The 24,972-nt window shown below is 41.9% G+C and overlaps 1 protein-coding gene across 7 annotated transcripts in view; it reads right to left on the reverse strand.

Moving 5' to 3' along the window:
- The window catches only part of ERICH3 (glutamate rich 3), a 62,164-nt gene that overhangs the window by 8,586 nt on the left and 28,606 nt on the right, over positions 1-24,972 (reverse strand). For all 7 annotated transcript variants that reach the window (XM_081914621.1, XM_081914620.1, XM_081914618.1 and 4 more), the window contains 4 exons: positions 23,066-23,355; positions 17,013-17,252; positions 3,811-4,227; positions 246-395 (listed from right to left, as the gene is read on the reverse strand). In XM_081914621.1, coding sequence (XP_081770747.1) covers positions 246-395; positions 3,811-4,227; positions 17,013-17,252; positions 23,066-23,355 — 1,097 coding nt within the window. The remainder of the gene's footprint in view (positions 1-245; positions 396-3,810; positions 4,228-17,012; positions 17,253-23,065; positions 23,356-24,972) is intronic.

The raw sequence follows: 24,972 nt of genomic DNA on the forward strand, positions 1-24,972 counted from the left end.
TTAAGAATTTAAGAAATATGCTGTATCAGACATGGCAAAGCACACAAAAACACTCAAACACACAAGCCAGCCTCCAAACAGCCTAAACAAGCAACCTTCTTGTTGCTAGTTATTCAGACACAATCAAAACTACAAAATGAAGGAAATTAAAAGAAGGATGAGATGAGAGTATAAAATAAAAATAATAAAGATCAACCAGTATTGGAATGGGTTGTGGCACTTAAGGCTTTATCATTTGATTTTACCTTTATGTTTATCTCCTTTATGTTTATCTTTCTTAGCTATGCTCTCCTCCTCCTCATCCTCCGTACTGGAGTCACTTGGTTCAGGTTCAGAACTCAAAAGTCGATCATGTTCCATGGCCTCAGCTATTTTCTCTTTGACGGATTTGCCATCTTCAAAAAATAGCACAGCAATCACAAAACAGGGAGCAAAAGAGAGAAATTGGGGAAATGCCGATCACACACTGGCCTACAGGTTACTCTACTAGCAATTAAGGATGCCAATTAAAATCCACATCACCCACATGGATGCAGTAAACACATACATAAAGCAAATAGCATCCCATCCAACAGATATTAAAATTGCATGCAGTGGAATTTCCACAATACAAAACAACAACTGTCACTACTACTACTACTACTACTACTACTACTACACACAAGTTACAAAAAATACCACCAGATCATAAGGTGATCTTTTTGTTCAGTAATATTTTTAATTTGCACACAAACCAAAATAACAAGACAATAGAAAACCTGCAGATAAACTCAGGACATTTTTGAATACTAAGTTTCCAGATGCAATTCCAATGATTCCATCAATTCTCTAAACAGGTTAAATAGCTTGTGAGCTTCATCTCATTTTGATGCATGGGCAGATCCGAATGCAAATCCCCATGCTTCAACAAACATTTGATATTCCTAAACACATGAGAAGCAACATGTCCTATTCTGCTACATTTCCACCACATTAGTATTAGGCCATGACACAGTTTAAAGTTGTGCTAATATTTTCATTGTAACCTCAGTGCTTATGCAATAAAGTTTATTTACATTTTACTTGTTCTTAACAGAGTATGTATTATTAATATTGCATTCCTATTAGCTTAGCAACCACTATTCCCGAAACAGAAACAGAAGATTTTTTTCTTCTTCTCGTCTCCAAAACGACATGTATATAAAAAGAAATCACTGCTGAAAGTTGCAAAGCTCTCTGGAATTAGGGTAGGTTCCTTTTAAAAGAGGAAGCCTGATGGGTTCTGCCTAGGTGTACACACCTCATTAGCCCCATTGGGATCTGAACCCTCCCCAGTATTGCTTTGTGAACAAGTCTTGTACACAAGGAGTTTAAACCACTTGGTGTGTAAGGATGATTTTCTTCCAGTTCTGCAGCATGGGTGAAACAGGTAGGTCATTGCAGTGAGAGGCTTCATGCTGCAATAAATTATGCACACACTGGCACCTATCCCATTCTAGTCATGCTGCCTACAACCAGTGGCGGAAGGGTCTGGATGTGTCTAGGAGACAAATAATTATACAACTTTTAGAAGACATCAGAAGGCAGCCCTGTACCGGGAGGTTTTTGATATCTGATGTCTTATTATGTTTTTATATGTGCTGGAAGCCACCCAGAGCAGCTGGGGCAACCCAGATAGATGGGTGGAGTATAAATAATAAAATTATTATTGTTATTACTAAGATGTACTTATTTTATTTTATTTCAGTCCTGCCTTTCTACCAGTATAGGACCCAAGGCAGCTCACAATATGTAGATGTAGATCCAAATGCTCATCCAGAATGGACCCCTGCACCCTCAACATACATGGAAGCCTGCTTCTATAGGGGGGTTTCTCTTTCTTGCTACAAAATAAAGTCCACTGAACATGTTTTATTTTTGTTTTTCCTATTCTTTCGTCTCCCCCTATATGAGCCATGATCAACCCTATTCAAGCAGACATTCAGCAGACTGGGGGGGGGGGACACCCTTTTCCAAAAAAAGAAAGAAAAAAGGGAGAGGCAGAAGATAATTTCAGTAGCCAGGCAAAAATCTCAACACCTCCAGCTACCACAGCAGTAGAGTCTGGAGACATCCTCTGCTAAATGCTATGTTAATTCAGATCCAGGACTATCAAACAACTGTTTAATTACCATGTTCAGAAATCTAAGTTAAACAGAAATGATGATACTCTTCTGCACTAAAATCTGTGGCAGGCCATTAACTCAACCCACATGATTACTCCATGCTTCCATTTTGTATTAGAGCACTTAATCCTATGTGTGTACTTGTTAAGTGGTTAATAACTTCATTCTTCAACAGTACTTAAATATTCATCTCATCTAACAGTCTAATTGGGAAGTTGCTCACATTGAGAATCCAGCATATGGATGAAGGGAAAGATTTCAAACAACTAAAACACCCATAAATAATTCAGCATAATCATCCAGAACTGTACTTTTCGCTCTCTTTTTTCAATTTTCTTCCGTGTTAGATACATAACAAATTGCAAGGCAATGAAAAGCAACCCAGCCCAAAGATGTTTGCAAACCATTCCAATTTTCATAACATTCTGCACATGCCAAACTATTCCATTGAACAGCACAAAGCAATAAGAAGTAAACCATCAATGTCTATTAATAGGAAGCAAGATCACTGTATAATTCACCACCAGATGATTGCAGATAAAAATACAAATCAGAAGAGTTAGCGTGACTTATGGCTTTCTTTCGTGTCTGCATCACTATGGGTTGATATTAAGTGACTAGAATGATTTCACTATGATCTACAGTTAAATAATAATAATAATAATAATACACACCTTAATTGTTTCTTTCCCTCCAAGGGGTTTAGACCCAGAAAAAATAGGAATTGATTGTGCAAACAGTATGCATTTTATGATCCAAAATAATAATAATAATAATTATATATATGGTTTTAGAGGAGGGGCCATACCATAGCTTGTTGATAGAGCATGTGCTTTGTGTACAGAAGGCCCAGAATTCAATTCTTGGCATCTCCAGTTTAAAAGGTCAGATAGCAGGTGATATGAATGACCTCTGCTTAAGGCTTTGGAGAGTCGCTGGCAGTCAGAGTAGGCAATACTGGATAGGATGAATAGTCTGATTGGATATAAGGCAGACTCCTATACTCCTATCTTTAATTTGCTAAGTTTAAAGCTATGAAACTTGTCCATAATCTCACAATAAAAAAATGTGGAACAGAAACTTTTATCTCGTGTCTCACATATTCATCACTCCAAACAATAAAAGAACACAAGGATGTGGTTTAGATGTCATTATGTCTCTGAACCTACAAGAAGTATACACTAATTAACTTCGTTTGATGCAATTGTTTTTCCCTATGTTGATAAATAGCCTTTCCAGCTGTGCTTTCAGACGGGATGGCAATCAAGTTTGGGCACTGCTTGATCTCAGATCCATTTCACCTGCTTGTCTCCGTTTTCCATCGAGGAAAGTAATAAATTCAGCTGTCACAAAATGCCACGCAAACGATAGTGATGGAGACAAGAGGAAAGCTCGCCAAAGCCTTACATGTTAAATCACACAGACCACAATTATAGCACCCGAAACAACAGCATGGCATGGAAGTTTCAGTGCATGACACTGCCAGCAATTTGGCACACACAGTAAACTGGGGGTGGGGAATCACATTGTTCTAACAATAATGTTGTGTTTCACATGCCATCATCAAAGCTTAGAATGCAAAAGGATGCAGTCAGTGAAGAACAAGCAATGACCCACTCTTGTATGCAATGGACCCATCAGAGTTCTGACTGCAGACCATACTTACCACCTTCATCCTCATCTTCAGAAGGTCCTCTGCTTCTGGTCTCTGCTCGACGGCTGTGTTCAGAATGCCCTAAGACATCCTTCTCCCTGTCGTCCCTCATACTCCTGTGCACCGAACCTACAACCTTGCCTTCCTCACTGCCTGGACTTGAGTCTTGACTTCTTGCCTCCCTGACTTTGTGAGAGGTGCGTGGCACGTCTCTGGCTGCTTTGCTGGGGGCGTCCCCCATGTCTGGCTCTTCCTCCACGTCGGTTCCTTGGCCTTCCTCTCTTTGGGTCTTTGCAGTTTCACTTTCATACCCTGAATGCCTGTCGGTCTTCTCTCGCTTGCGGCCTCGCTTTCCCATCTCGTGGTCGGAGTCGTTTTCGCTGCTGTATGGCATGCTGCTGGAGGAGAGGGAGCGAGCAACCTTCCTGTCTACAAAGAGTAAAACACAATTTCATTTCAATGGCACCTTACCTCTTCTCAGCGCTTAAAATCATTGCTTGGAGGGTCTTGTGGAGAAACCTAGGGCTGTGTGTGAAACAGGCCTCTCCTCACAGCAGCACAAAGTGTTGCTAGGGGGATGTGAGAGCCCTTCAGGTTAGCGCTAAAGCACCAGGTTTTATAAGAATGAGTTCAATCTAGGCATCTACTCTTTAAAATATTTCTGGGGGATTGAGTAGTCAAGAACTTCCTGCCTCTGAGTCTGCTGTTATGGGTACATTAAAGATCAGCATAAAGCTGTCTCCAATATTCCTTAGCTACTTTTATGCCAGGCAAGAGAGGCTTGTTTTCACTGATCTATCTGCTTCCTTTTCTTGCTGTATTTAAGGTGCCAGGGGGCGGGGGGGAGGTTGTGTAACTCCTTTTAAAAGGGGTTGTCTGTCTGTTTTGGGGTGCGTTTGCCCAGGTCTTTCACTTGAGGATCTTCAACATCAGCGCCTGTGCCTAAGATAAAAAATGCACAGTTTTGCTGAAATCCTTATTCACTTTGCTTTTGCTCAATGATTCCTGTGTGCTAAAACACAGCATCAGGGGGAAAAAATCAGTAACCGTATTTCCCCCCCCCCCTGAAATATATCTGTAACCCCTTTCATGCACAAGGTGGTGTAAAAAGGGGGGCAATAAAATTACAATTCAGAATAAAATGCCAGCTGCTAGGTCAGTGGCAAAATGCTCAAGGAGACCTTGAGATGATGAATGAAACCAAGGTAGCTTCTAAAAGTGGAAACCTTGTAGTAATAGGTGACTTCAACTACCCTCACATAGACTGGCTACATATGTGTTCTAGTCATGACAAAGAGATAAACATTCTAGGTATCCTAAATGACAGTGCTCCAGAACAGTTGGTGTTTGGAACTGACCAGAAGGGCGGTGACCCTAGACTTAATCTTGAGTGGCATACAGGACTTGGTGCAAGATTTAAGCATTGTTGAGCCAATGGGGAACTGTGACCATTAAGCTGTAAAATTAAATATACATGTAAATGGCTAGGTCACCAAGGAAATCCAACAAGGTCACATTTGATTTCAAAAGAGGAAATGTCCCCAAAATGAGGAGGTTGGTAAAAAGGAAATTGAAAAGCCAAATCACTCCAAATGCTTGGGAGTTAAGACCACAATGTTAGAAACTCAACTTGAGTGTATACTGCAAATCAGGAAAAGTATCACAAGGGCCAAGATGATCCTGTGGGATCTCAGAAAGTATTTCATTTACTGCAAGGCACTGAGGAAAGGAGGTCTTGAACCAGGCAGATGAAGGGCTTCTCCACTCTTATTTTTCCTCCACTTTTCCCAGGAAATCAGCAAAAAACCTGAATTGATATTTGCTCCAATGGAGCACTAAAGAGAAGTTTTATGTGGGGAAAGCTCTAGGGCATTTTTTTTAAAAAGCTTGGACATGGAGCTTTTAAGCATGAACCAGTGCCTGGAAAGAGTGGGGCAAAGGGTAAGTGAGGCTAAGCATGAGCCCCAACTAAACTGAATGAGCTGTCAGCTGAATTGACAGGTCAATCAATGCCTGCACACCTGGGCCTATAATGGTCTGGCCTGAGAGCTGCCCCATCAGTCCGAACAACTTTTTTTGTGATGAGTGCCTTGTCCTAGCCCTAGTTTATCCATGTCCCTTGTACTGATTATGCCCCTACCTTTGGCCTCTCAGACCTGACTTGCTCTAGCCTTATCCTTGTCTGTTTGCTCTACAACCTTGTCCCTGTATCCAAGAACTGAGAGCAGACACCTTGCTCAGACTGGACACTTATGTAGTCTTTTCTGATAATGCCACCCAGTTAAGGGAAAGCTCAAGCACGGATTCAGACTACGGACTACTCAGTATCACTTTATAAAATGCTGCAGCTTCTAATTTCATTTGCAATAAATCCTCAACAAACAAAGTTCATTCATTTGCAAATACCTAACATTTCAACTGAATAATAGAATCCATTGGAAATCCGTTATAGACAAAACTAAAATCAATACTGTAACGTATTATATTCTTGTGTTTTCGATCAAATGCAGCTCTTAGTTCTGAGCTCCTTTCATGTCCTGCCTGCTTCCGATAATTACTTGTAAATTTTGCTAATATTTTAAATTATTCTTTCCATCTGTGCTACTCTGAATATTCTGCAGGGCTTGTGATTCTTTTGTAAAGGGGAGCGGGGAGGAAAACGTGTTTACTTGAGCAAAAATGCAGGGTTTTCTTTATTCTTTCATTGCACTTCTGTAATGTAAAGCATTTTCCAATAAATATTATAAGAATGAATGAAACACTACTGTGAGGTGGTCATTAAAATCTCTCTTTTCCATATGGGAAGCAGGCTGTAGAACATATAGCTAATCAATGTACATAGTCAATCAGTGAACCAATTGGAGCCAGAACTCAATAAAACTGGTCCAGATTCAGCACTCTAACAAATGGACAGCGTCACTTAATGCATTTGATAAATATTAACATAACCTTCAGCATACTGAATGGATGTTTATTTTGGGGGGATTAATGTTACTGGAGGATACTGGATCAACACCCCTAATGACTTAAGGAGATATGTTTAGCAACAAAGCAGATAGAGACCCAGAGGTAATGTGAGCATCTCGCTCCTCCAACTAGCCTATCTTCATCAACCAGGACTGTCAAGGCAAGTCTTCATATTAATCCACATGGTAATGTAATAATGCAAGAGAAGAAACATGTTAGGGCTGGTGCACTAATGCAAGAGAAGAAACATGTTAGGGCTGGTGCACTAATGCAAGAGAAGAAACATGTTAGGGCTGGTGCACTAATGCAAGAGAAGAAACATGTTAGGGCTGGTGCACTAACAAGCACACAACATGAAGGTCATTTAAAGATTGTTTCCTGTGGCAGCCCAATGGCACACACAAAGAAATTTGCTGCATACTTCAGGGTGGGGTAGCATGGTGGTTTTTTTTTTTTTAATGTCACCATAGCCTTAAAAAGAAAAGAGAAAAACTTCAACATGCTACACAGAGACAGCTGCTTTAAAAGGCACCCATGCCTGTCTTATTTTGTGTGGACCAGTTGTAGGTTAACACAAATCGCTCCCTCAGAAAACTGCAGCAAATTAAAAACCAGGCTGGAAAGTGATAAGATTTAATTATCTATGGCAGCTTGTCATTGGTCAAAACACAGACATAGGGAACCTTATCACATCTTGTGCTTTAAGCTTGTCATTGGTGCCAGCTAATAGTATCAAATGCATGAAAGGAGGCCTTGAGTGCCATCTATTGGATTGGAAAGATAAGCAGAAACACTTTTAATAATTTAATAATAAATATACCTTCAGCTTCAGTGTCTGTTTGAATATTCTTTAGAAATGGTGAAAGGAGAAGAAAGACTGACTCATACTTCCACTCCCATCTCCCAAGGGAGGTTCTCATCTGAAGGGACAATGTGTACAATGCACACACACAGAAGATGCATAATTCTACCTATCCATCTGGAAAATGCGTATCATACCTGGAAGGATCTATCTGTTTTCCTCCCTGAACACAAGAATATGGATGTGGTTAAACAGAGCGCTTGAGTGATTCACGCTCCTTCTGCTGCCACTTGCCTCTGAGACATGTGCAAAAGCCACCTTAAAGCAGCGTTAGATTTCAGCCTCGAAGTGTGTAAAAGGCCATGAGACATTTCAGCAACCCAGGTCATTAAAAATATTATCAGGTTTTTTTGAAAACATAAACAGCCTGATAGAGAAATAGCTGTTTGCCTCAGCAAAAACAGCCTGCACTGCTTTCCAGCTAATGAGTCATCCTGATTTATTCACAGGATTATGGTCTACGAGGATTTGAAAACCATACGTTCCGTCTTCTCTGACCTGTTCTCTGCCTGCGCTCAACTAAAATATTGCATGGAAAAATAAGGATTACCGTTTCTCATTTATCTAGAGACACTATTAAAATCTTCCACATTTGGAGAAATTTCGCCTTCATTTGGACCTGCACCAGCTGTTGAAATTCAAAGCTGTCAAGAAAGTGCACAGATTGGAGCGGACCATCGTTTTATTTTTATTTATGAAGGATAGGCTCCTATCGTCATTTCAATTTTTATTTTTTAGTAAAAAACAGAGTCAAGGAAATATGTGCATTGCAGTCCCTCAAAATCCTCTGTAACTATGTACTGAAAACCCTAAGGGTGGAATTCAACTGATGAGTTCTGTTAGTGGAAGCCCACCTAAGGACTTGTGCAACGGGGCATTCCCATCTCCTCTCCTTGCTTGCCCCACCCCCTTCGCCTACAATTAGTTCACGTGCCAGGGACAGGAAAAACCCCAGAACAGCATGCAGAGGAGATTGTTCCATTTGGCAAGCTACAATGCTGGTCTGGACAGAACAGCATAGTGAGACACTGAATTCTTCCCTATGGGTGGTATCCAATGTACCACTACGCAAATCTTCAGTCAGTGCAAGGATTTCTGCTTGAGCAATGGACTCTTCTCTCCTTCTCCCCACAACACTTCCCCCAAATCTGTTCCCCCAATCCACTGCAGCAGGTTTGGGGGCTGGGGTATTAGGGGAGGAGAGGGAGGCAAGTCCCACTGCGCAAGCAGAAATCCATGCACTGACAGGATGTGGTAGTTTAATACCACTCTAGATGGACCTAGCAAATGTTAATTTCACAGAATGCCCCCAAGGTACCATCACTGTAAGGGAAACTGAGAAAAGAAAAGGAAGATAGACCCAACTGTCTAGTGCTGCTTTGAACATCCTGCCAGAATCTGTTTGAAGATGAGGGGACTAGGAGAGGCATCATTGATGGGCCTTGCTGGGCATCAAAGGCCCAAGGATGCTGGGTTCTGATGCCAGCCCAGAAGGTGTCCCCATTTCCCTCCTTTCGTTCGTTTATGGTATTTAAGGGAAACGTAGGGGAAAGCAACATTCTAACAAAATCTGAAAACTGCACACAATCTTTTATTTTGGTCACCATCATGTCATGACTAAGGCAAAGGCCTCTTTCAGCCAACTTGAGGTTTCAGGAAAATAGCTACATCTCAATGTTCAAAGCTTTCACTCTGCTTTTTGATTGCATGCCATGTATATCCTTCATACTGAAAAGAGAATATTGGAGCTCACTCATACTTCCTTCAAAAAGAGAGCATGCAGGAGAAAGCTATTGTTCCTGACCTAGCCAAGTCTTCTTCTAGGGCGAGTCTTGGAGTAACTTTGTTACATCCTAGCACAGAAGGAATCTCACAGTAGCTCTGGAACAGTTTTGTACAGTAAACTTCAGTTGTTTATAGAATCAACTAGGTTAGTTTTCAAAACTGTGATTCTCCACAATTGCAAAGTGTGCCAATGGCAAGGATGCTGACAGTGAGAGGTGAAATCACTTTCAGCCATCTTGAGGTGTCAATAAAACAGCTACTTTTGTGTATTTCAGGGCACTGCTATACTGTATCTGAGCTTCCTTTGATTGGCTGGAACTTACAGACAATAAAGTCTGGATATTGGGGGACGGTGGAAAGAAGGGAGAAATGGGCTTCTAGTAAATGTTTTCAGAAGGTGTCTCTAATTTCCATTTTTCCTGGCGACTGAAGCAAGGAAGGAAATCTGCTTAGGAATGAATGTCCGAAGCACATCCTCCAGTGTGGAACAACACACTAGAGACAGAAACTTATTTTGTTTCTTGCTGAAAACTGCTCCAGGAAGTAAGAGAATCCAATTCCCACCAACAGCAGTTGGGCTACATTACACAAATCAAGCCAACGGATATATTAAAACTTCTAAAGTAATGGCTTTAGACTGTGTCAATAAAAATGACCCGAATGGGTGCTTTATTGTCATTCTGTAAAGAGCACTGTTACACCAACAGAAAGAATTACTTGACCTATTTTCTCATTTTTTCATGTGCAGAGTACTATGTTTACAATTGAGATACAGGGTTGTTAAATGAGATTAATCTATTAGCACATCAGAACCCAGAGCAGGGCTTCATAGAGGTAGCCTTCAGTTGTATGGAACTAGAACACTGGTGGGACATTTACTCTTTTTGCTACTCATGAACAGCTGCAGAGGCCTGCCATATCATTGTCACACTCTCAGCGATTCCTGCTTAAACTGGCCACAAACCACCAGTTTCTGGTAGTTCAAAGGACTGCAAGAAGGATAACAAATATGCAACATGTGACTCAGAGACAAAATACATGAAGTACGCATTCCTAGACCATACCACTTCAGAATGCACATGGGGGGGGGGAGGCAAGAATGTTTACTGACCCCCAGACAGGAGGAGGGGGATCGCAATACTTGCAAAATGAATGTTGGGGAGAAAGCAAAGTCTAAAGGCCAACCCAGACAAATGCGAACGGATTGATGACAATGAATGTGTCTAGTTTTAAATGTTAAATTACATCTGCAGGGGGCATCCCTCAGGATCAAGACCACGCACATGGGAAAGGGAGATGTGACTTCCTGCCCATGCCACAGTTCTGATTAAAACCCCTGTATTCACACTGCTATTTATCCTCCAATCTTGCAATGGCACTCCTTATGATTTCTTCTCACCTCACCGTCACCAGTCATTGAGGCTTTGTGATTGTGGGTTTACCCACAGAAGGGAATTCCAGGAAGTGGAGGAAGGAAGAAAATGCCCTAATATTGATTTGGTTTGCATACGTACTTGAGGGTGACACAAGGGCAGCCCCCAATCTCCAACTCCCATCTCAGAACTTACAGCTCCTTCCCCACCAGATATGAATCAGCTCCTTCAGTCCCCAGGGGAATTTCTAATAAATTATTTGCTGTTAATTGTTCACATAACACAAACACTGTCAGTGGCGTAGCGTGGGAGGTGCAGGGGGGCCAGCCGCACCGGGCGCAACATCTGGGGGGTAGGGTTAGGGGGCGCAAATCCACGGGTTAGGGGGCACAAATCCATGGGTTAGGGGGCGCAAATTACTTGCCTTGCCCTGGGTGCTGACAACCCACGCTACGCCACTGAACACTGTAAAGTGGACTGCTATTTGCACTTGGCAAGCGACAAACTGATAACCAAAAAACCGCACTAAGCTTTCATCCATGGCACAACATTGGGTCTGTGGTATCCAATTTTACTCTGACAGTCTCTTTTGAATGATAAGCTGTCTCCTCTGAAACTGCAGACAATCCTATATGACTTTGCTGTAGTTACCGAACTACTTCTGGATGGGAAAACAAAGAAAGCTATGGCTGGTGCCCATGATGATGAAAACTGTAATCACTGAAGTGATAGCAAGCGCTAACCCAGTATGGTTGGTCATCTCATTTCTACAGCCTCTAGCTACAAAACATACACATTTCCTAACCAGTCTTGCATGCTATTAATAAAACACTTCAATAAAGACTGTCACGCCTATCCAATTAGCATGATCATTCCACTTAAGTTATATCTCGTTGGGATTTCTGCTCTGAATGGATCAATTACTATCACACAAAATGGGTCAGGATATTTGTTAAATGCTACTTATCTGAAATTTGTTCATCTGTAAAACTCAGAGTGCATTATTTAACTCCCTGCTGGGAGTGAGTATAGGGGCCAAGATCTACTCTGCTTCCAGTTAAATCCACAATTAAAACAAAACTATTTTTTAAAACTGCTTAATGAATGGCATGCTGAATTAATGTTAAATAGCAGCAGCAGCAGAACACGCATGAGCAGCCAAGCATATTTTTGTACAAAGCATACGGTTGAGGAAACAATAGTCAAAAGAAATTTACTACTGGCTTCATCAGTTACTTATCCAGAAGTGCAGCTTGTTATGTGTCTTAATATAATTAACTGAGTGCATGTAGCGGATTAATAATGAAAACCCCAAGTCAGCCCCATGAACACTTGTGCTACAGGCACTGTAGCAGTGACAGGTGTCACAAACAAAGCCTTTCTTCATGCACGCCACTTCAGACCACTATAGCTACAGGCCGATTTAATCCTATGTTCATTTCCTTATACCTATATCAATGTTCAAACCTATTCTTTCTTTGCATACCTTGTAGACCCTTCATAATTAAAGCAGAATATTGGAGCTCACTCACATTTCCTTCAAAAAAAAGTACGCAGGAGAAAAATATCATTCCTGACTTAGCTAAGTCTTCTAGAGGGAGTATGGGAGTAGCTACATTCCATCCTATAGCACAGAAGGAATTGCAAAGTAGCTTTGGATCAGGTTTACACATAAATGTGAGTTGCTTACAGAATCAAGCAAATCAGTATTCGAAACTGTAACCTTCCAACAACTAGAAAGTGTGCCACAGCAAATGCACTGATGGTGAGGGCAAAATCACTCAGGATGCAAATGCAAATGAAATGCATCAAAAACACAAGAAGATGTTATGGTTTAAAAGAAACCATTCACATGAGCCAAGGATAAGATAACAACATAAATACGGTTTCCATAATTTGCTTTACTCATAACCATGAGTACAAATCCTGTATCCAGCTAGAAATTTAGTACGCCACCTTCCTTGTCCTCAACCCTAAAAGGTAGTCCATGCATTTTACTGTGTTTCACATCAATGGAGATTCAAGGGTCTTCCAGGAAGCATGTGGCTGTGGTTGCTATAAGAAACAGAAGGCTGGACTACACGGACCTTTGGTCTGATCATACATATCTGATGTTGTGCCACATATCTGATGTTGTTCCAAGGGAACCTCAGCCTCTACTGTAAGAAGCAGGTCCACCTAATTGTGATGTCAAACAACCAAGGCAAATCTAGAATCAGTTTCTACTTACGGTTATTTACCTCCAGAGTGAAATGAAAAAGAAAATCAATAAATACATACCTTTCTTTATTTTATTATTATAGCCACAGCACTGCTTTCCAGCTGCAAGCACATTTACAGGAGTGGCTCTTCTTCTAATCCCAATACTTCAAACTGAAAGTTATCAGTCAACATTATTTAACTTTAGGTAAATTGTGAGGAGCCTATATCAGTCCTGGCTACCTGGGTCTCCTCCATACAGAAGCAAGTGGAAAAACATGGAGCAGCTTCATGCATTGGGGGAATTTGCATGAAGCATAATCCAGAGTTTACCTGCTCAAAAGAACTCAATGGGACTTCCTTCCAAATATGTGTTGTAAGATTAAAGTCTTACTTTTTAACATATGTCTGCTTCTAATGGCCAAAGCACCCTGGTCCTAAACAAGAAAGAAACAATAATGTTCCTTTTTATGTTAAACCTCTCCATTTTGAAGTTGAATTCCAACGATTCACACTCCGATGCAAGGAAACGTTTCCAAATAGCTGTATTTACTGTGCAGCTACATTATTAATGTAAGGCTATGTAAAGGAGATTCTTCTTCATCTCCTAATGACTTGGGTGGACCATTTGTGCAAATGAGGAAGCATTTTTGCAATATTCATTGGGTGGAACAAAAATACATAAATGAATTCCAAACAAGAGAATTTAATCAGAAGCAGGTGAATTATGCATCCGAAAATGAAAGAGCAGGAAGAAAGCTGTTGAGATAGGACCCTGCCACAAAGCAAGACTTTCTACCCAGCACCAAACACAATCTACACCAGGGATGGGGGAACCTGTAGTCTTCAGATATTATCAGCAACCCTGACCATTGGCTGTGCTAGCTGGGGCTCTGAAAGGCCACAGGTTCCCAATCTCTGGTGTACATCATCCACGATGAGATGTGCCCTTAAGCAGAGGGCAGATGCCCTGATAGATGCCTGCATAAAAGAAAGCTGTCCATGACCCAAGCCATTTTCAAGAGGAAGAGCACCCTCAGAGTTATTAGCAATTTCAGCAAAAGGAAAATTCATTCCCCAAGTAAGATGATTTGCCAAGACTTAAATCATACCAGTTATCAGATCAGTCCAGCTATTAACAAAGGCTGCCACAATATATATTTTTAGGCAATGCAACTACACGCCACCCAGTACCAGGTGACCACAAGCCTGAGAAGCAACACCAGCCTTTAAAAAAAGATAGAGCATGTAATTATTTCTTAAATGATTAGCAAAGCTGCAAGCTGATTATCCTTCATGGTCACTGGCTGCTTAGAGAAATCAAAGTCTCTTTGATCAGAACAAACATTCGTCCATGCAGACCAACTGCAAACCTGGTCTGACACCCCGAGTTTGCCGTTGATTTTTGTGCCTCCTATAGAAACACTGGATCTTTCTCGCAGCAGCGTCCATTTCCCAGTCAGCTGCTTTACCTTTCCCTATTTCACACAGAAAATACAAATACAAAAGCTACATTAACGTTTGGCTTGGGAAAAGAGCTCTCCGATAAAGCCTGTCAAAATGGAAGGCATTTCAATGGAGAGATTTCAGGGGAGCAGTAAACACAGAATGCCTGGTCCAGTTTGACAAGCAACTGTGGTGTAAGTTATGGCAGTATCAAAAAGAAACAGCAGGATAAGAAACAAACAGGAAGAAATCAGGTCTGCGCCGACGGAAAGCCAAAACACTTGCAATTTCCATTGTTTTGAAAGCATGCCTAGCTTTTGGACCCGTTTCGCTGTTTGTATTAATGAATGGGAAATGAGATACATGCTTCCCATTAGATTATTTATGAAGGTGTGCGGCTCAGAATACATAAAGGAAATAATTATCTCCATCAGTTATGCTGACTGGGGAGGACAGAGGTTACCAAAAATGTTATTTATGCTACTGAAAACTAATTCCGCAGCATTTTAATTTCCTTGTGGTAACAATTATCTAGGGTTCATCATTCTGAGTGTTTGTCCCCTGCACAGAACTCAGAAGGCACAGGACTGCATATTTATCGCCCTGAGGTTGTGGGCATGTCATTCTTGGATCAAAATGGAGTCACGCTGCAACCGCTGACCAAAATTTGGCTTGCGGAAAGCCCTGCTTACTATGGAGCCCAGAGGGATGGCAGGAGAGAGCCCTTAGAATTGTTGCTATGGGTTCTCACTATCATATACAGTGATAGTTTTTTGGTGCCTGGTACTTTACAATGCAAAAGTGACATCTACAGGCTGCCATGCAAGATGTTTCTTTGCATATGATGAAAACTATACACAGTTTCATACATTATGCCAGTTCATACATTACAAATTAATTGGCTCTTTCTCTTTTAGCTCAATTTTTTTTTTTTTTACTGGAAAAAGCGAGCCAGGAACTCACAGAATACCATGAATGTGCTCATGTCAAAAAGACACAAGTGATTCATTGCAACATGTGAATTGGAACACAGGGACACAGAAGGAGCATTGACAAACACTGACAAACAACTGCTGTCACCTCCCCAAGCAGTCTTTTCTGCAGGTGTCTGGAGGTTTATAATGTTTGAAAAGGATCTTGCAGGGGGGAGTTTGTGCAGGTTCTACACTGCAGGACAGGGTGATATGATATCACATCAGTGGTGGGAGCACACTACACGCAAGGCCTGCTCCTGATGTGAATCTGCCTTATACCATACCCTCCATTTCTCCGATGAAAATAGGGACGTCCCATTCCATAATAATAATCTTCCTATTTATACCCCACACATCTCACTGGGTTGCCCCAGCCACTCTGGGTGGCTTCCAACATATATAAAAACATAATAAAACATTAAACATTGAAAATAACTTCGCTATACAGGATTGTCTTCAGACGGCTTGGGGGTCGGATAACTCCATACCCTCCAACATTTCTCCAATGAAAATAGGGACACCCTAGGGAAAAGAGGGACATTCTGGGATACTGAGTCAGACACCATGGGTCCATGTAGTGCAATACTGCCTACACAGTGGCTCTCCAGAGTTTCATACAGGGGACATTCCCAGTATCAAGTTGAATCTGGGAGCTTTTGCACTGAAGGAGATGTTCCACCACTCAGCAATGGCCCCTTCCCTAAGGTCCTGGTCTCGCAGTAGTGCACAGAAGTGTCTGAGCAGGCCCATAATCTATGGATCACAATAATCAAACATTGTCTGAAATCAGCAGTACATGAGATGTATTTACTGTGTAAGTGGGAGGTCTTAAGGATGAGAGGGGAAGGCAAGGTAAAAAAAGGAAACCTGTACTCCCAGGGGCAGCCCAGCAATGAGGCAAGGTGAGGAGACCGCTTCAGGAGGCAGGGTCCACCCAGGGCAACAGAGCCCAATGTTGATCTTACTCCACTGCATTGTCCCTGGCCTCCTTCACCCCTGGCAGGGAAAGGGAGGAGTCGTCCTGGGGTCCACCTCAGGTGCCAACATGTCTTAGGCCAGCCCTGTGTGCTCCTCCCCTCTCCCCCCCCCCACCAGCTATATTTGGGAGCTTGAGAAGGCTAGAGGTCTATCCCACTCTACACAACGTTGGACATCCACAATTCAAGGTATGTGAGCATGGGCACACTTTAAATAGAAATTATAACACCGCGCTCCTCAATGGGCACCATAAATTCCTGTCCAAGTTAATGGGTTCTGGAGTGAGACTGAAACCTTTCAAGAGGAACAAAGGAAGTGGTCTGAAAGAGACAGCTTAATTTCTGTCTTCACACACACTGGAGAAGAGAGACCCAAATTTCCTCTTCTAGCTGCTGCCTATCTGGCCATTCTCATATAGTACCTGAGAGATAAAAGAGGTTTAAAGAAGCAGCTTGGGAGACTTTGTTTATTTTGTGCTGACTGGCACATTCTGTATCAATTTAGCAATCGTAATTCAAATGGGTACTTAAATGTGAACCACAAAATAGATAACCCATTACAGGGCATATGTAACAAGTTAAACATGCATCAGGCCATTCATTCTATGCCACTCTAAGGAAAACAACTAACCTTGTTTTCTCTCCTCCTCCAAGTCACTCCCGGTGTATCCATCACTTTCATCTCGTTCACTGTCAGAGGCCCGCGAAGCTTTCAGTGATGACTTTTTATTCTCCTTTTCATGGTCTAAATTATCTTTTTCATCATCTGAGGGTGACTTTGACATTCTTTTCATTTGATCACCAGCCTGTCCTTCTTCATTAACTTTCCCATCTGATTTCTCTTCATCTGCTTCAAAATCTTCCTCGTATGCTGAAATATAAGGACAAGCATACCGTGAGATAGAAAATGGACCACAAACTACTTGAATATCTCATTAACCCCAAATAGGTTAAGCCCATTAGTCTTTGTTCTCCTTTGCATTTGACCCTTTTCTGCCTATATATATATATATATATATATATATATATATATATATATGCAGGTTTTGGTGTCCTCGGGTGTCTTCCCGTGTAAAAGTTGGGGTGTCTAGGCGACGTTTCGACGAGGTCTCACTCGTCATCTTCAGGCTGGTGCTTTCGGCTTCTTGTTACTGGAACAGAGCAGGATCTCAGTGTTTGAGTTCCTATAAATACTGTTGAGGGGGTGTGGTGTATAGCCTCCAATGTTCTGGGCAGAGAGGAAGTTCCCAGGCTAGTGTGCCTTTTCTTCTTTTGTTCCTTAATTACTTGAGGGATATCTTGAGTGATTTCTTGAGTGATATCCTGAGTACCACTTAGGTGGGTCATTAGGTGTGGATTAGTTGCTAAAGTCTTTGTGTCTTGACCTCTTGAACTTTGTGAAGAGTTTTTCTGAGAAGATGGCTGTACTGCACTTAGTTGTGCTCTGGCTTGGCTTCGTGTATAGGGGCGAGCTGTGGTTTTGTGGCCTGTGTCAGCCAGATCTGTGTAGGGATTGCAGGGGGGTGCAGCATCCGGAGGTGCCACCATGGGGTCTATGAAATACCCTGCAAAGTCTGCCCAGCCACGTACATTGGACAAACAAACAGACGAATAAATGCACGTATCGCAGAACACAAGAATGCCGTCAAAAAAGAAGAAAAAACTTCCTCTCTTTTCCAACACATGAAAGAAACAGGACACGAAATTAATTTTGCAGATTCCAAATTGCTCTTTAACATGGAACATCACCACAAGAGAATAATCATGGAAGCCATCGAGATAGAGAAACACCCTCACAACATGAACAAGCGTGACGACACATCCCGCTTGCCAGACATCTGGAAATTAGCCCTCCCCACAAAAACTGACACCAGATCCAGAGGCACACAGAACGCTATCACCAATCAACCACACCAGACCCAAACCCAGACCCTCTCCACAGATAAATTACAGACACCATCCAGTAGCCAAACCATGGTGGCACCTCCGGATGCTGCACCCCCCTGCAATCCCTACACAGATCTGGCTGACACAGGCCACAAAACCACAGCTCGCCCCTATACACGAAGCCAAGCCAGAGCACAACTAAGTGCAGTACAGCCATCTTCTCAGAAAAACTCTTCACAAAGTTCAAGAGGTCAAGACACAAAGACTTTAGCAACTAATCCACACCTAATGACCCACCTAAGTGGTACTCAGGATATCACTCAAGAAATCACTCAAGATATCCCTCAAGTAATTAAGGAACAAAAGAAGAAAAGGCACACTAGCCTGGGAACTTCCTCTCTGCCCAGAACATTGGAGGCTATACACCACACCCCCTCAACAGTATTTATAGGAACTCAAACACTGAGATCCTGCTCTGTTCCAGTAACAAGAAGCCGAAAGCACCAGCCTGAAGATGACGAGTGAGACCTCGTCGAAACGTCGCCTAGACACCCCAACTTTTACACGGGAAGACACCCGAGGACACCAAAACCTGCATTCCTGTACCCGTGAAAATCTACGAAAGCATATATATATATATATACACACACACACACACACACACACAAACAATAAAGTTAACATGCTGAGCCATGGATTTAAACTGTACAATGATACAGTAATGTTAAAAACTTTTTCTTGCTACTCCATATGCAAGAGAGCCAGGGCAAATTGTGGCATAATCTCCACACTAAGTACACTGGAATTATTTCAGTGGAGGAGAGGATGATTAGGACTTGTAGTTGTTATACATTCCAAATCCTCAGACTTTGCAAGGTGAGTGGGAACCAACAGAAATCTTGTTTTCTGTTCACTATGCACCACCTCTCACATTGTGGTTTTTAAGTATACAAGCAAAAAATATGAAACACACAAACGCATATACTTGGAGACACATACTTTATAAATATATGCCTTTAAGAAAGCCAGACTGCCCACAGTAAACCTGCTTAACTATATATTTTGTGGAAAACTTGTTTGCTACCTTGCAGTGTTTCAGATGGCCTGAAATCAACCCCACAAAATCAAATGCATTAGATTATTTCTCTTTGTGGGTCTCATTCAGACATAATCACATTGAAGCGAATAATTACACTGGCAAACAGTCCTGAAATATGTTTTTGGGAAATGTGTGTTTGCGAAGAATACATGTAATTCCATCCCAAAATATCTGATAGGTGCTCAGATGTAAACAGAGGCATCATGGAAGCAGTAGAACCCTCACTTGCTTATTACAAAAGACCCCATCCCTGATCTGACCAAACCATGTAACACCCACCCATATCTTCACTGATGTAGGGATCGTGCTAGGATAATTGCAAGGAGTGATGATGTTAAACAAATGAAGTAGCTATCAGTGGTCTTAGCTGAGTTGGAAGTCTGGGCTGGCAAGAAGAATTCTTAACATAATTGGGGGTGCTTTTTTTTACAAGGAAAATGCTGCATACTGTTAAGTGTGACTACACGGCATCACATAAGGATTGAATCCGAAGGCGAAAATGGCAGCTGAAAAAGTAACTCTGGTTCTCAATGCATTTTGGAGAAAATCTCCATCAATTGATTTTGTGTAACTGCTTGGTACAGTTACTCTTGCTGTGGCACACCTAAGACAACATTTTATGTCTTTTGTATCTTTGTTTTTTTATATAGCTGTAATTGATTCCCCACCCCCTTTTTGGTGTTGGAATCAAAGGTGTCCTTTTGTGAGTGGAAAGATTCTTCCTATGAGTGGAAGAGCAGCTTCAGATCCAGTCTTTTTCCCTGCACCCAACCCAAGATACCTCAACCCAGTCTGGCATTCATGCTGCAATAAATGCAAACCATTGTTCCAGTTTGACAAATAATGCACAGGTTATACAATTTACCTGTAATGCTCTAGTTCCTACCCATAGCTGAGGGTGCTACACTATGCCAAGGAAGAGGTCCACCTCAGCATTGGAGATCATCGTCAGTGAATGGATTAATTGTATGCTGATACACTGAGATGCATGTGGACCTTTCACAAATAAAGTATTTTGGCAGCATCCCTTTGTTTCACTACCACCTTGCAGAGAAGCAACAAACTGTTATCACGTAAAAGAAGCTGTCATGTTAACCAGATATATTCCCGGGGGACCACAATTTTTCACCTCTTTCCTTTCCCTATCAACTTTCCTCCATGTTCAAATGACAGAATGCCAGAAAGAACAAGAAATATAGGGGGGGGGAGCATCTCATGCGGAACCAATTAGGCAAATAAACAATAACCTGTAGAGTGGGGCTTAAGGAATAAGTAAATTAAATGGCATCGATTGAGGGTTCCAGCTGCATCTGGGACAGCCAGAGTCTCCTCCACAGGTAATTGTCTGAAAGGTGTTCACCTCCTGAAGGGGGAAACAAAACTGCACAGCTGGTAACTAATGGGAAACTTGCAATAAACTCATAAAGGAAGTTTCAAGAGTTGGAAGTGAGAATATGTTTATGGCGGGAAAATAGATAGAGCATGCAGGGGACTCACATGTGGAAACAAACAAAAGTCAGTGATGGGGCTTCAATTCCTGTACAGAGGGGCAACTTTGCTAACAGTTTGCTAGGACCTGCCAGGACAGCCCAGCTCTATTCAAAAGCATGATTTTAGTCCTATTAGCAGAAGTAGAGGACTCTACCCAACTCCTGCTAATAGGACTAAATGCATGTATTTGAGGTGAATCCGTTAACTGAACTCTAAATCTGAAAATAATGAATTAATTCCAGATTTTTCATTTAGAGATGATAAATGTTTGTGTATGTGTGCAGAACTGAAGTCATCCCTTACTAATTGCTGCCTTCTCCTTGGAGCAGAAACCGTCAGCCACTTTTGCTCACAAAGAGGTAAAAACACAATGTACATAGTTACATCTGCTTCCTGGCAAGGGGAGAAAACCTGTGGCCATCCAAATGTTGTCACACTATAGTTCCCATCATTCTTGACCACCAGCCATGGTAGCTGGGGCTCATGGGAGTTGCAGTTCAACAGCTTCTGGAGAACCAACATTTCTCACCCACGCTTTACAGATTACAAGCTTTGCCATGTCATGTGTACAATGGTACCTCGGTTTTCGAACGTAATCCATTCCGGAAGACCGTTCGATTTCTGAAACATATGAAAGCCAAGGACCGCAAAGGGCGGTCTGCAAATTTAACTGAGTAAATTGAGAAACTCTCAGCGGAAGCCATTCAACTTCTGCGGCGCGTTAAAAAACGGAAGAATTAGTTCCGGGTTTTTGGTGTTCGAAAACAGAAACATTCAACCTCTGAGACATTCACTGTACCAGGAAATCTCATCATGCCTCTTTAGCAGTTTTTAGGCATTGTTTCAAAGTGTATTTGGAGTTTATTTACTTACTTTGGCTTTGTTGTTTTTTGTACTATATAAAGAATGAAGGATAAATTGGTGATATTCTTAATTATTTTTAAGCAGCATTGTAAGCCACTATATTTGAAAAAGTTAGAACAGGCTTCCTCAACCTCGGCCCTCCAGATGTTTTGAGATTACAATTCCCATCTTCCCTGAGCACTGGTCCTGCTAGCTAGGGATGATGCGAGTTGTAGGCCAAAAACATCTGGAGGGCCGAGGCTGAGGAAGCCTGACTTAGAGCTATCTTAAATAAACAAACAGCTCTGCAAAATGGTTATAGCTAAACAAAAAGGGGATTAAATGGTCACTAATGGCACTGTATCGATAATAGTAACTCCTGTATCTGGTCATGCACCCTATCATGTGTCGACGTCTCTGTGGGTGTGATTATGAGTGTTTGTGCGATTATGTTTATGAACACAGGATAACTAGGGGGCAATTTTCATAGGAACTTAAGGAGCTATTTTATATGGGGTTAGACCATTGGTCCTTCTAGCCCTGTAGTCCTCAACCTTTCCAGACCCAGGGCACACCTTCAACACAATTATTAACTGGGGGGGCACTTCTTAATTCCTCCCCCATATATTTGTATTGTGGTAGCACTGCTGTTGTGACCCACAATAGACCATGGGGTTCAGGTGGTGCTGTGGTCTAAACCAGTGAGCCTTTTGGGCTTGCCGATTGTAAGGTCGGCAGTTCAAATTCGTGCGATGGGGTGAGTTCCCATCGCCTTGTCCCAGCTCCTGCCAACCTAGCAGTTCGAAAGCATACCAGCATGAGTAGATAAATAGGTACCACTGCAGAAGGTAAACAGCGTTTCCATGCGCCAGAAGTGGTTTAGTCATGCTGGCCACATGACCTGGAAAAGCTGTCTATGGATAAACGCCAGCTCCCTTGGTCTGAAAAGCAGAGATGAGTGCCACACCCCATAGCCAAATTCCACTGGAATTAACTGTCCAGAGGGTCCTTTACATTTTAGAATGTTGCATTATTTTATTGTTGTTAGCCGCCCTGAGCCCGGCTTCGGCTGGGGAGGGCGGGATATAAATAAACATTTATAATTATTATTATTATTACCTTTTACCTTACCATAAATCAGTGACCCAGTATTGAGTCCTGACACACCAGTTGAAAACCAATGATCTAGCCCATGTTTGCTTAATTATAATTAGCAGATGCTCTCCAGGGTCTCGGGCAGAGAGCGGTCTCCTCTGTCATCTACCACCTGAGATTCCTTAACTGAAGATGCCAGAGACTGGCGCTAGAACTTTCTGCCCGCAGGGCACATTCTGTGCAACGATTTCTCCCCATTCATACTGTACCATCAATTGCTGCAATTCTTGGGCTCTTTTCATCATCACCAAGGGCTCTTTCTATTGCTCTTTTTCTTGCCTCCACTTGCATTTCTTGAGCATCTCCCACAAATTCTTTCTGTTGTTTGGGAGCTGGAGTAAACCTTAAATATTTGCTTTCCTCTCCACTGCTGCTACTCCCTGGTAGCTTATTGCTATATTCTTCCTTCGCAGAATCTTCTTTCTTTTCTTCATCGGCAACAGCGATCTTTTTCTTGGGAGGCAAAGGCTTTTTGTCCAGACCCATTGCGATAATACACCTGGCAAAGGCAGAGTGGGAGATTATGAAAGCAGACCATGGATAATGGAAAGGACACAAACCATTGGGCTCTCCTGTGGCTTAAGAGCCTTGAAGAAACAATATCAGATTTACTGCTGCATCTTAGGTTCCTGTGCTTATATTAAAAAATGCAAAGAAGTGGGTTATATCCAATATTAATCAAGCTCAAAGGAGACACATCTACTGAAATTAATAGGCATGCCCAACTTAGACCCATTAATTTCAGTGGGTCTACTCTGAGTAGGACTATCTGTGGATTCATAAGGAATGGCTGCAAAATGGCAATGCCATCAAACTTAGCTTGTTATGGATGGGAAAAAATAGCATGGTTAACAGGTTGCCTAGAAGCACATTTTTTTCCGGCAATGACCATTGCAAATTGTATTGGAGAAATACGAAGCAGGCATATTGATCTGGGAAAAGAAGGAGAGCCTCTTTTAAGAGGAGTAGCCACAATTCTGTTGGCAGAGGATGAGAAAGGATGCAAACACATGTTTTTCATCCCACATCGAATCATACTTTGTAAAGATTTCTATAAAAAGGAGAATTATTTGTCTGGTTTGTTCCACGGTGCACCACTTACCGTATATACTTGAGTATAAGCCGACTTTTTCAGCACATTTTTTATGCTGAAAAAGCCCCCCTCGGCTTATACTCGAGTGAGGGTCCTCTCGGGCTGCTCCTTTCTTCTCCTCCACCTTTGCTGCTGTCGGTGGTGGCGGCGGAGGAAGAACGAGCAGCCCGAAAGCTGCCCTTTGTGGCTGCTTGTTCTTCCTCCACCGCTGCCGCCACCAGCCTCTGGTGTGGTGAACCGGCTTATACTCAAGTCAATACGTTTTCCCAGTTTTTTGTGGTAAAATCCGGTGCCTCGGCTTATACTCGTCAGCTTATACTCGAGTATATACGGTTCAAAATTATGTTTTCAAAGACTTGTAGAGAGTCAGTATTCCTACAAACTATGATTATTTGGGTGTGATTTGTTCTCCTGCACTATCCTCTCCATATATTTTTTTCTTTTGCTCTATCAGGAGCCCCTGCAGGGACTTAGCAATCACATGACAGGAAGACAAACCCTATTATGGCTTATGACTTAGGAACACATCATCAAAAGAATTGGGGAGGGAGGAGGAAATGGACATTTCTCACAATGCAATTGGGGGAGGGAAGGACTAGTGCTGTCTACTCTCTTCATAAACGATCTGGAATCTGAGGTAAGCAGTGAAGTCATCAAGGTTGTAGAAGATATTGTAGACTATAAAAACCTAGGTAAACTGCTAAAAGCTCTAAAACTGGGTTTTTCAAACTGGGTGCATGGGCAACAAAATAGCAAATGAGGTTCATAGCCATAATAATTAAAATGGTTAAAAGTGCAATCTTATGCATATCTACTAAGAAGAAAGCCCCACTGAAATCAATGGGGCTTATTCCCAGGTATGGGTCTATACTAGGATTGCATACTTAAGACTTACATGTTGATATGTCTAAAGTAAAGATTCTTCCCTTATAAAAGATATTGTTTGAAACATTTTGCTATTTTCCCAAGTTTTTTGGAGCAAATTGGCACAGAAACACACGCATGTAGCTAGTTTGGACACTT

Source organism: Podarcis melisellensis (assembly GCF_964234715.1).
Source record: "Podarcis melisellensis genome assembly, chromosome: 6".
In the NCBI taxonomy this organism is placed as follows: Eukaryota; Metazoa; Chordata; class Lepidosauria; order Squamata; family Lacertidae; genus Podarcis; species Podarcis melisellensis.